A 12,811-nucleotide genomic window follows, 5' to 3' on the forward strand; every position below is an offset into this window, starting at 1 on the left:
AAAAATTACATCTCTTCCAAGAGGTCATCCCTCCCTTCCCTATTCCTTTTCATTTTTGTGTTACTCATGCACTTCGATCTTAATCATTTTGATATTCACTCCACCCTCAACACTTATATTCATATCCATGTCCTTATACTCTGCCATTTCCCCTATCTGTAACTTTAGTATCTGTCTTCCCTTGAAGACTGTAAACTTTTTGTGGACAGGGGAACATGTCTAACAACTCTGCTGCATCCTCCCAGGCGCTTAGTATAGTGTTCTGCACACAGCAACTGCTCAAATACCTTTGATTGATGAACAATGCACTCAAATCTCAGAAATCCCTTGGCATGTTTAACTGGGCAAATAAAACTTGTAAACCTAAAATGTATTACAAAATGATGAGAACCAGTCTCAATGTTAACCTCATCACTTTACCCACAAGACTAGATCATCCTGATGAAAATGTTTTTGTGTGGAAGGAATGACCAGATTCTGGTTGTCCCACAAAAGGATATTGTAACACCAGTTTGTCTTTCAACAAAGCCTTGGTGGTCACCTCCTTAAAATGCCATGGGAGAGGATGTAAGAGAGTAGAAAATTTTGCAGGGAGTGTGAGAAAATAAAATGAAAATACTACTTGTGAACAGAAGGAAATGACTTCCTATCAGTTTCCACAGAACTTGAATAAGAAACTGAATTATTTGTCTCTCATGTAGCCCACATTAGCGTAGATTTCATTCTAGCAGTTTTGCATAGCAACAGAGGCCCCCGACAATTAATGGTTTAGTATTGCTTGGATAGACTTACGAAACATTTTTATTGGCTGATGTGCTTTCTATACTTGTCTGCTAGGCTACATTACAGGGGCAGAAAGGAAGAGGGTGCACTGGATATCCACATATTTCCATTTTATAAAGTGTGCAACCTAGAAACAGAGACTGTCCTATCTGACCGTCTTGTTTCAAATCCATTTCTTAGCACAATGTGTGGTATGTAGTAAGTGCTTAATGAATTCAATAATTGTTATTGAGTTCTTTATGGTAAATGAGTACAGCTTAGAGATGGCAAATATCTTGAATATGAGCACTTACTGTTTATAGAATACAATTTTTATTGCATCATTCAATCATTTATTGAGCACTTACTGGGTGCAGGGAACTGTACTAGACATTTGGAAGAGAACAATACAACAATAAGCACATTCCCTGCCCACAGCGAGTTTACAGTCTAGAGAAGGAGCTTCTCAGCATAAAGAAATAGAACACCTGGTCCCTGCCCTCAGGAAATTTGCAATCTAACAGAGGAGACAGGCACAGCTTGCATATGTGCAAGTGGAAAAACAAATACAATTGGTAGCAACAAAAGTTTTTATTTTGTTTTTTGTTTTTAAGTGTAAGAATAAATCAGTTCATATAGGAGTGCTAAGAGTGGCTGATGGGGTGACCTGGTCTGGAAAATGGGATGTTCTTTTACCCCCATTTTAAATGTGAAACTCGATGTCAGTCTGTTACCTCTAAAGAGCTAGCGTGCCTGGGTTGGGGCGAAGAGCTTGGATCTGAGAATAAAGAGTCCCTTGCTCCGCTACTGCTAAGTCACCATGAGCAAGTCACTTCTCTGTTTCTTAGTTTCCTCATCTGTAAGAGTACTTGTTCTCCAGCCTTTTAGAGTGTGAGCCCCGTATGGGGCAAGGACTGTCTCCACTCATCTTGTATTATGTGCACTTGGCAAATAATAAGCACTTAATAAATACTACTACGAATAATATGAACTAAGCTGGACCCAGAAAGCATCGATGTCTTGTCTAAGGGGAAGAGTAGTGCTTGCTCTCGTGGAACTATGGCTGCCTGGCTGGTTCCCGCTGCCTGTCTGAAGCTGTTCTTGTGGCACTGTCTTTGGGAGGCAGTCCAAAGTTTACTTTGGGGCAGAGCGATTGTTCATAAGCTTTCTCAACATTATACAAGGACTTAATTCAAGGCCTTTTAAGCAGTCTGTCTTGCCAGTGCAGCTGTAAGGCTTCATCGGATGGCATCGGTCCAGTTGCCTGTTTCTGAAGATGGTGGCACATGAATTTGGTATTTAACATTTCATGCCATCAGCACACCTCTAAACAAAAGACTGCATTCCCGAATTTGGAGCCAGAAACATGGTTTAGACTTTTGAAGGGTTTCTCCGCGCCCCCCACCCCAAAGGGTGGGAAAAGGTCCTAATATCCATATCACAGGACTTGTGGTTATGTCACAGAGTAGCTTTGAAATTCAAATTCAACTGCCTGCTAGCAATTTCAGACTAAACTGGGTGTTTTCAGACTACAGAGTTACCGAATGGGTTGTCGACTTGGTTCGTTTCTGCTTCTTAGTCAGTACTTGTGAACTAATGGGATTTGGCAATTTTGCAGGATTTGCATAGATTCTATTTCTTCTGGAAATCATGAGCCCCCCCCCCCCCCAAATGTAGATTCAAGGCATTGGAAAATGTTTGCAACTAACCCGTGCAGGGACAGGTTGTTCCTTAAGATCAGGGAGCCGTTGTGTAATGGCCCCCACTGATGGTGGAGTGGAAAACTTTTGACTACCTGGCCATCTTCCTTTGTCAGTTGGGGTTTTGTGTGTGTGTGTATGTTTTCGTTTGTTGCTTTTTTAATGGTATTTGTTAAGCTTTTATTATGTGCCAGGCACTGATCTAAGCGCTGGGGTAGATAAAAGCTTATCAGGTTAGACATAGTCCCTGTCCCACATGTCTTTTTATCCCCATTTTACAGATGAGGGAACTGTGTCCCAGAGAAGTGACTTGCCCAAGCTCGCACAGCAGCCAAGTGGCAGAGCTGGGTTTAGAACCCAGGTCCTTTGACTCCGAGGCCCGTGCTCTAGCCGCTAGGCTGTCCTGCTGCTTGTTGATGTGTTGTTTTTTTGTTAATGTTGTTTGTTTCAGTATTTTGTTTTGACTTTTCCCTGCCATTTGGCTTTTCTAGTAAATGGTAAGTGATGCTAAATCACTCTTCCAAAAGGGTGCGTAGATTGCTGCATGGATGTGGAGGGGTTAACTGGTATCCATAGCAATGGAACCCCAGACTTAGTTACTAACTTCCCGGTACTTGATCCACTAAATCTGGATGCCTTTCTGCAGGCTGTGGAAAACGGACTGAAAACCCAAGCATCAGAATCAGGAATTAATAGTTGGGAGAAACTATAAAGTTTCTCTGTGGGATGAATGAAAGAAAATAAAAGGCAATTGACCTGATATTTGTGGGCAGTTCAAGCTCTGTAGTGTTGGTAATACTGCTTGGTGAGGAGCTGTGATTTTCCTCAGAAATGAATAGCTGAGTATTTGTTTTGTTTTGTCTTTTGTTTTTGTTTTGTCTTATTTTCTTTCCCAAGCTCTTTGTCCTTTTTCCTGCTCTCTGCCACAGCTTTCAAAACCGAATCCTCCTTACGGTAACTTCCTGTAAATTTCCCTTTGTCTGAGGGCTTGAGTCTGCCGAGCTCGGCTCCTTCTCCTTGGCTGGGCCCTCGCGGGTGGAGCAGGGAAGGCTGTCAGGGAGAATCAGTTGGAAAACCTTTACCCTAGGACCATCTGGTCCCCAGTTTTCTGTTTCATCAAAATCTGAGCAGTCGTTAACAAAGTACTTCTCCTGTGCTTTAGGAGTCTATGGAAATTCATCCAAAAAGTGTCTTCTTGAAAATGGTGTCTTTCATTTAACTCCCTTTTAAATAAGGAGACAGTTTGATCTCTCTTTTTGGTGAGGTGTCAACATAAAGGGCAATTTAAGTATCACTCTCTCATTTCAACTTCCTCTCCAAGAAACACCCTACCATCAAAAGAAAACCTTCCCTGTTCCTCTTTCTTAGGAACGAGAACTTTCTTTTCTCAAATATTTTTATTCCTCACTCTGTCGCCATAGCTGCTCACGATGTTACAATATATATGGGTTGGGCCCGCATAACAGCTTCCAAAAGTGAGCCAGCTGGCTTCCATGCTGTTGGGGCTCTAGTTATACTCTTGACAGCCCACTTTGTTTACCACTAGCAAGATGTTAGGATTTCTCTTACTTTCCTTTCACACACTCAAGAGGACAAGAAAGTTCCTCCCTGTTTGACAACTTATTCTTTTTCTACAGAGCACATAGATCAGACCTCTCAGGAACTGGGTGTAGATGAAACATTAGATTATTAGCAGGAACTAAGTATATTGCTTTCTTTTTCTGCCTCTTTTTCTGTTGTATTTAAAATCTTAAAGGTTAAATATGTGGAACTTCCCCTTTTCCTGTTCCTTTTTTTTTTTAAAGTTCAATGCTTGGGCCAAAGTATGAACTAATTTCCTGGGTGGGAGAAATATATGGGACTTTATATATCTTATAAATAAATCTTATTAATGTAGGCATTCGGGATCAATCCCAATCTGATTAATTTCAGTGTCTGGAGAAAGGGATCTCAGATTAACCTTCCCTTCAGAGCAGTGGGGAGCTCTCTTCCTGAGTGACTTGTTGCTGTTCCACCTAGCCTTGAAAGCCTGTCCAGAGGATGCCAAGACAACTTCTTCAGCCTGGGGCACAGGCAGGTGGTATGAGCTGGAGCCAGGGCATGTGGAGACTTCCTTTCCAAACAAAGTGGATTTCTGGGTAGAAGACACTCTGGGATAATATGTAGATTAAGTATACCCTTTACAGAGATGGGGCTCTTCTGGGACATTTCAGCAAGGAAAATTGGTGGCTTTCACTGAGTGAAATGGTAGTTAAGTGGATCAGCATCACAGAAGCTAAGAGGAGACAGGCTGGGAGTCCAAACCAAAAAGGTAACAAGATCACAAAAGGGTGAGCCTAAATGAGGGGCATCTCATAACCCCATGGCGTCTGTGAGAATAGGACTGGAAGATTAGAGGAAGTGAGGCAGCAAGCCTCCATCACTAGTGGGTTTTTACTATTTATGTAATTTATGTATTTATTTCTATTGTGTCTCCCCCTCTAGACCATAAACTCACTGTGGGCAGGGAATGTGTCTACTGTATTGTTGTATTCTCCCAAGTGCTTAGTACAGTCTCAGCACACAGTAAGTGCTCAGTAAATATGACTGACTGACCAACTGACCAGTGGATGCTTCCTCTTCCTTGTGCCAAACTCAGTGATGGGGTCAAAAATCCACTTATGCCCCAAACACTTGGTACTAGGCTTTGCATCCAGTGGGCATTCAATTACTATTCCTTCCTTTTCTACTTGTCACTTCCTGTCTCAGCCCCAGCCCACACTCCTCTCCTCTGAGTGGAGGATGATCAGTAAGAAAAGGAACAGGAAGGTGTCCAAAGTTTCTGCCCTGCTGGAGAAACCTGCAATTTACCAGACCCACAGCCATGTTGAGTGGTGGAAAATGATAAATGTGGTATTTGTTCAGTGCTTACTGTATGCCAAGCACTGTGCTAAGGGTTGGGGCAGATCTAAGATAATCAGGTTATTTGCCACTTCCTTAGACTTAATGGCTGCCAAAATGAAATTCCAGGCTGTAAAGCTTTGGATCCAACCTTCCTTTGGAATGAATTCTGCAGGGCTCTGATTCCCTTGGGGTGCAACATTATTCTGATCCAGTTGTCCATCTAGGACAAGGGACTGTGTCCAACCTGGTTTGCTTGTGTCTACCCCAGCACTTATAATGGTGGGGTAGATGGTGTGTCTACCCCAGCCTGGCTCATAGTAAGCGTTTAACAAATACTATTATTATTATATGACCCAGTGAGCTGTGAATGTGTTTTGGGTGAAACTTCATTGTCTGGATTGGTTTATTTGCAATCTTGCTTAAAGATAGGGGATGGAATCAATGACCCCCGTAGAAATTCCTCCCAGACTCAAGATTTTCTCTGCCGGGGATATTAATTCCATACTGATAGTGGTGTTTTTTAAATGCTTGCTTACTTTGTGCCAAACCCAGAGCTAAGAGCTAGGGTAGATACAAGATAATCAGGTCGGATGTGGTCCCTGTCCCATGTCGGCTTATAATCTCAGTAAGAGGGAGAAGAGGAATTGAATCCATGTTTACCGGTGAGGAAACAGAGGCCCCGAGAAATTAAGTGACTTGCCCAGAGTCACACAGCACACAAGTGGCAGACCTGGGTTTAGAACCCTGTTCCTAAGAGCTTCCTGAGTGTGGAGGTTTATGTGACTGCTGACAGAAAATGTAGACTAACAACTTTGCATTGTCTTTGGGGGAGGGGATGGAAAGAACAGATATGAAAAATCAGCAGGACTAATTATTGGGAAGATTCTTAACACCGATTTTCCCTGGCTCCTAAACATGTCATCCGGAAACAGTAATGAAGGTGACGTTCTTTAAGAAGCAGTTCTACTGCTAAAAAATGAAACGAATTCCAGTTACATGGTAGTTATAGAAAACTAAAGGTGCTAAGTCAGATTAATCACAGCCATATCTAGTTGTATTGTAGTCTGCTGTTCACCACCACCTCCAAATCCTTTTTAGTGCCCCCAGGGTCCTTGGAACTTTCCCAGGCATAATGGGGTTTTTGGAGTTTAGACATAGATCTTGTTAAAAAGAGCATATCATCTTTTGGGGAGGCAAGGTGGACAAACAAGGAGTTCAACATGAAAAAGAACACGAAAGTATGGGAGGAATGGGACTTGGGGTGATCACTGAAGTAAATGGGGGTTCAGGGAGGGACCAGGTAGTTCCCTCAGGAAGGAGCCCAGAGAGCCCCTACTCACACCTGTGCTTCAAAGAGTGGCCCTTCTTCCTCCTCCTCCATAACCTAAGGCCTTACAGAAGTAAGGGAAAGGGCAACGCTCTAGCTGGGGACAAGCCTTTGGGGTTGGGCTCCAAACAGCAGAGGTCTGTGGATGCTACAGCTGGGGCTGGATCATCACAGACCCTGCTTCTTTAGGCCCCTAGTGTTGCCCCAAAGCTGCATCTGGTGGCTAGAGATTTGGTCAGGGGCTAGTGCTCCCTTTGGCCACAATGGTTCCAGCCTGGTGACCACACCCAGAAGGCTTTTCTCTGAGCCTTATGGGGTGATGGCGATCAAGTGACCAGAGAATGCCCCTCTCACCTTTTATTTTTTCTTCCTTCCTGACTCCCATGCAGCCTGAAGCTGCATCTGTTCCTCTTATCCACTGCCCGTTTGGGGCCTTTAACATTATTAGATAAGGTGGGTACTTTGTGAGGGCATCTCCTGCCTCCTCTCCTGCCTCCCCACCTCTGCCCCCCAAAAAAAACAAAAAACCATAAACCTAGCACAGATCTTTGGGTTTGACGGATCTGCGTCTCCACCAGTGTTCCAAGTCTAAGCAAACTCTGAGGGTTGTCAAATTTGGTAATGTTGAAACACATTTCAAACATTAAGTGATTACTGAGGGAACAGACATGTGGAGTACTAGATTTATGGAGAACATCTTACAACATTGGGATATTGATTTCGGTGGCTTTCTCACTTTGGTGTCAGTAACTTTGTCTTATATGCAGACCTTCAAATTGGGAAAACTGGCTCGAAATTCCATGACCTATGACACCACATGACATTACCACTTATCAGAAAAGTGGAGACAGCATGTGTTGTAGGTGAATGACCTTGCATATTTAGCATTAGGGTGTTGGCTGTAACTGAATGAAATTCTCCCATTCTGTTAGGAAATAGGTTTAGGATAATGAGATTTTCTGAGTTCTCTTTAAATGGACTCCAGATTGCCAAATCTAGCCACTGGCTCCATAATATCCATGTCCAATAACAATATTCAAAGTCTAATGTTCAAAGCAATTGGGTAAGAGGGGAAACCATAAATTGTTCCCTCTATTTTCTTTTTCCCAAGAGTTCATGTAACTCTTCTGACTTGAAAAATCAATCTTATCAGAAATCAAGTTCATCCTCAATTATTGTTTGGAGTTATAAACACTTGAACTGGAAAAATTAATCACTAGCCACTGAACCCAGGCTTTTCCTGAAAGAAAGTGTGGATCTTGTTTTAAGTGCCAAACATTCTCCAAACTTCCTACTGGGACACTGTACCTCTGCTGTTCAGCAACAGTAAATTTACATATCACTTAAAACAGTTGGGAAGATTTGACCTTTCAGCTGCAGGACGAGTAACTCATACTTCTTTTGATCTATGACATTTTGCCTTATTAAACCTGTGAAGACTTCTTAATGTGATGGGTTTAAAATCAGGAAACAAAACCTGTGATCTCATCCATGTTAACCCTACCCATGGTTGCAAAAGGTGCTCTCTTCTACCTGCCTATCATTCCCAGGTATGCTAATACCAATCCAGCAATTTATTTTTTCTGGAAATACTTCTGTTTCCATTCCTTTTCAATGAAAACTAAGACCCGAGCTTCCACAGCTTTGAACTCTGTTTCACATCAAGCTAGTTTTCAAGCTAGTCTCGAGTGGGTTGACAGTTTTCTTCTAAAAGGTGTAATTTTTCGAGGCCTCTTTGTGATAGATGCAGAGCTGAGTGGACCTTCAAACCACTGTTTGCTGAAGTGAGAATTGATAGCAGTAGAGCTTCATTTTCAGGCAGGCGCCTGCTGTATTTCTTTTTACTCTTCAAGCTAGCATTTATAGACTCAGAACTGTTGGAAATGTGTATTCAGTGGAATTTGCAGCATTTCTGACCTTTCAGACTACTCGGATCGTGGATATTCTTTGGCTGCCTTTGTCTCAATAGCTAAAGCAGCAAGGCCTAGTGGAAAGAGCCCGGGCTTGGGAGTCAGAAGAATTCATTCATTCATTCAATAGCATTTATTGAGCGCTAACTATGTGCAGAGCACTGTACTAAGCGCTTGGAATGTACAATTCGGCAACAGAGAGTCCCTGCCAATTGACGGGCTTACAGTCTAATCGGGGGAGACAGACAAAAACAATAGCAATAAATAGAATCAAGGGGATGTACACCTCATTAAAACAATAGCAATAAATAGAATCAAGGGGATGTACATCTCATTAACAAAATAAATAGGGTAATAAAATGTATACAAATGAGTGGACGAGCACAGTGCTGAGGGGAGGGGAAGGAAGAGGGGGAGGAGCAGAGGGAAAGGGGGGAAAAGGGGGCTTAGTTGACGGGAGGTGAAGGTGGGGTAGAGAGGCAGCAGAGGGAAAAGGGGAAGCTCAGTCTGGGAAGGCCTCTTGGAGGAGGTGAGCTTTCAGTAGGGCTTTGAAGAGGGGAAGAGAATTAGTTTGGCAGAGGTGAGGAGGGAGGATATTCCAGGACAGCGGGAGGATGTGGCCCGGGGGTCGACGGCAGGATAGGTGAGAACGGGGGACAGTGAGGAGGTGGGTGGCAGAGGAGCGGAGCTTGTGGGGTGAAGAAGTGGGTTCTAATCCCGGCTCCGCCACTTGTCTGCTGGGTGACCTTGGGCAAACCACTGAATTGCTTGAGGCCTCAGTTACCTCACTGTAGAATGGGGATTAAGACTGTGAGCTCCACGTGGGGCAACATGTTTACCTTGTATCTACCCGAGCGCTTGGAACAGTGTTTGGCACATGGTAAGCGTTTAACAAATACATTAATAATAATAATAAAGCTCATTATGGGAGGTTTTGAAGGCTCTTGTGGCAAGGAAAGCTAGTTCTGGATTTACCAGTTTTAGACCATAGTGTGCCAAAAAGATCTGTTTGCCCCTAACTGCAGAGGGTTGCCACTTTTTACTAAAAAAAAAAAAAAATCAAGTTCCCATCATCCATCATATTTATCAAGTATATACTATGTGCATGATGGGAGAGTACGATACAATAATAAACAGACACATTCCCTGCCCACAACAAGCTTACAGTCTAGAGGGGGAGAGAGATATTAATATAATTATAAATTACGGACACTTACTGGGTGCAGAGCACTGTATTAAGCATCTGGGGAAAGACCAATGCAATAGAGTTGATAGACATGATCCCTGCACATAGGAGCTTACGTGGGAGGGAAACTGGGCAAGCCACATTGGCTCCCTCCCTCCTTCCCAGAATCCTGCCAATGACCCTCAAACCCAGCCAGAGCTATTTTTAGCCCCTTGGTGGCACCAGCGGAGGTCAAGAGTGGGAAGAGTTGCTCTGGGGATCTCTGTAAGGAAGGACCTTCTCTAGGATGAGACATTATCCCCCAAATAGTCAGGATGACTGTGGGCTTGGAGCAACTGATCAAGCTGTACACTGTCCCACTCAAACACAACTGAGCTTGCCTGGGCGTCGGAAGGACCTGGGCTGTAATCCTGGCTCTGTCACTTGACTGACTGCTGTGTGACCTTGGATGAAGTCCTCTGACCTCAGTTACTTCATCTGTAAAATAGGGATTAAGACCTCTGACCTCAGTTACTTCATCTGTAAAATAGGGATTAAGACTGTGAGCCCTATTTGGGACAGGGACTGTGTCCAACCCGATTACCTTATTTCTACCCCAGTGCATAGTACAGTGCCTGGCACACAGTAAGTGCTTAAACACTAATTATTATTATTATTATTACACTGAAGTCAGCTCTGTCCTCAGAAGAGATTTGGATCCTTGTTTAAAGTCTAGGACTTCCCTTAGGTGAATGCATACAGTAGCCTGGGACTCTGTATATTCATAAAAATCAGACTCACTTCCCCAATATGTTGTTGATTCCGGTTCTTTCAAAGTTACTAGATGCTCCTTTCTGGCTATTAGTGAGGTAGATCCCTTTGGAAGCTGCATTAATTCTTCAGGACTCTGGTTTTACTCAGCCCCCCATTCTTCATCGTTCATCTTCATTTTTTGATATTTTTTTCCTCATTATCAACCTAGAGTTCTTTATTTCAGTCTTAGTCTATATATGGGCTTACCTCAGTGTCCTGCTGTCACTCTATTTCATGAAGGACAGCAGGTCTGAGTAGTATGTTTTCATTAAAATTAAAAATATTTTCATAGTTTTATTTTCATTTCTTGCCTGTTTGTATTTCTTAGGACTTCCAAGATATTCATTTTTTTTTCCAAATCCCCACCAACTGCTCACTGGGGCACAGTCCTCCTTAACATCAGTATAATTTGGCCTGATCAGCATGTTTTGGTCTCCCAGGGTGCACATGAGTGGGAGAAAATGAAGAGATTCTCTGAACACTGGGTGGTCCATTAGAAACCTCCCTTAGCCTTCCACACTGAAGTCACTCTGCTGCACAGCTTGGCTCTCACTCCCGGATCTCATGAACTGGTTAATATGTATATTGAAACCACTTCATACCAACGTGTTGTAACCACTTACAAAGAGCATAATGCCTTGAACTAGCTGCACTGTCCCCTGGGTTTGGCTAGTTTGGCTTGCAGTTCCAGAATGTGCCCCAATGTTTTGCATTTAAAGGTAAGTTTTCTTACCCTACCTTAGAGAAGCAGCATGGCTTAGTGGAAAGAGCATGGGTTTGGGGGTCAGAGGTCGTGGGTTCTAATCCCAGCTCTGCCACTTGACAGCTGTGTGACTTTGGGTAAGTCACTTAGCTTCTCAGTAGCTCAGTTAACTTATCTGTAAAATGGGGATTAAGACTGTGAGCCCCACTTGGGACAACCTGATTACTTTATATTTACGCCAGTGCTTAGAACAGTGCTCAGGCACACAGTAAGTGTTTAACAAATGCCATCGTTATTATTACCCTGCCCCACCCAATCTCATGACTTTATGGTTTTCTTTCATTACCCAGATGATGGGGTTGTCTTGAAACATATGGTGGCTCTTAGACTGGAAGAGCCTTAAGCAATCTGTGTTTGTTATAATGTCTCAGGTTGCTAAAATGTTTCCATGGAGTCCTTTTGAATGTAAGCTCATCGTGGTCAAGGAACATAGCTACTAACTCTGTTATACTGTACTCTCCCACACGCTTAGTAGAGTGCTTTGCACAAGGTAAACAGTCAATAAATACAATCAGTTGATTGAGGTCCTGTTTTTCATTAGTGACACCCTTCCCCCCTGACAGGTCTAGAATAAATTTCTTTGGGTGTGAGTACTTTCTGGGAAGTATTTTTATTGCATTGTAATTTTTTTCTTTTTATTTTCTAAAGATGACATTCGATTGTTTGGGTTTGTCCGATTTACTACTGGAGATGCCATGAGCAAAAGAGTGAAGTTTGCCCTAATCACTTGGATCGGTGAGAGTGTCAGTGGACTGCAGCGAGCAAAGACCGGGACGGACAAGACTCTGGTGAAAGAAGTAGTACAGGTAATTTCATTCTTCTTGTAGCCTTCCTGGACCCCTCTTGGGCCTGGTAATCGTGACCCCTGGAAAGCCTACTGGTTCTTCAACTGACTGTTTTAAAGATTTATCCTTCCTTGTCTTAAAGTCCTTCCTTAGAATGAGACCACACACCTTGCAAAAGTGGGTGAGCCAATGAACCTTTGGACTTGTGTTATCTTTGAATCCTGCTACTATTTATTCCCAGAACAAGAAAGGCAGCTGCCTATACTTGATGTATAAATGTCCTCTCTATACCCCTGTGGCTCTCCTGTCAGTACTTGCTGTTTAGTTTCACTTTCCTCTCCACTTCTTTGGTCTCTCTTTTTTTTTTAACACTAGAAATGTTGAGGGTTATCCATCTTGGTTTACTGTGCTTTCACTGGGGAGATAGACTCAGTCCAACAGGCTCCATTCCCAACTCCTCTTCATTTCTGAATTTATTAGTTAACTAGTCATTAATTGTTTTCTGTTGACCGTAGCTGTTGTAATAAGAAAATTAAAAAATCTGTGTGCCATGCACAGAAGTCTCCTAGTGACCTTAGTTAATTTCTTGTCATGGCTTGCCTGAATGAACTATTTCAAAGGTATTGGGAATTTTGGCACAAAAGGCCACTGAATAAATAGGAAAGACAAGCTAAGAGAAACCTCCCCCCCCACCTTTTTGTTA

At 42.9% G+C, this 12,811-nt stretch overlaps 1 protein-coding gene across 1 annotated transcript in view; it reads left to right on the plus strand.

The window, feature by feature from the left end:
• Positions 1-12,811, plus strand: part of COTL1 (coactosin like F-actin binding protein 1) — a 37,942-nt gene that overhangs the window by 7,267 nt on the left and 17,864 nt on the right. The window contains exon 3 of the mRNA XM_001510276.6: positions 11,972-12,129. Coding sequence (XP_001510326.1) covers positions 11,972-12,129 — 158 coding nt within the window. The remainder of the gene's footprint in view (positions 1-11,971; positions 12,130-12,811) is intronic.

This window comes from Ornithorhynchus anatinus, chromosome 11 (genome assembly GCF_004115215.2).
Source record: "Ornithorhynchus anatinus isolate Pmale09 chromosome 11, mOrnAna1.pri.v4, whole genome shotgun sequence".
Taxonomy (NCBI): domain Eukaryota; kingdom Metazoa; phylum Chordata; class Mammalia; order Monotremata; family Ornithorhynchidae; genus Ornithorhynchus; species Ornithorhynchus anatinus.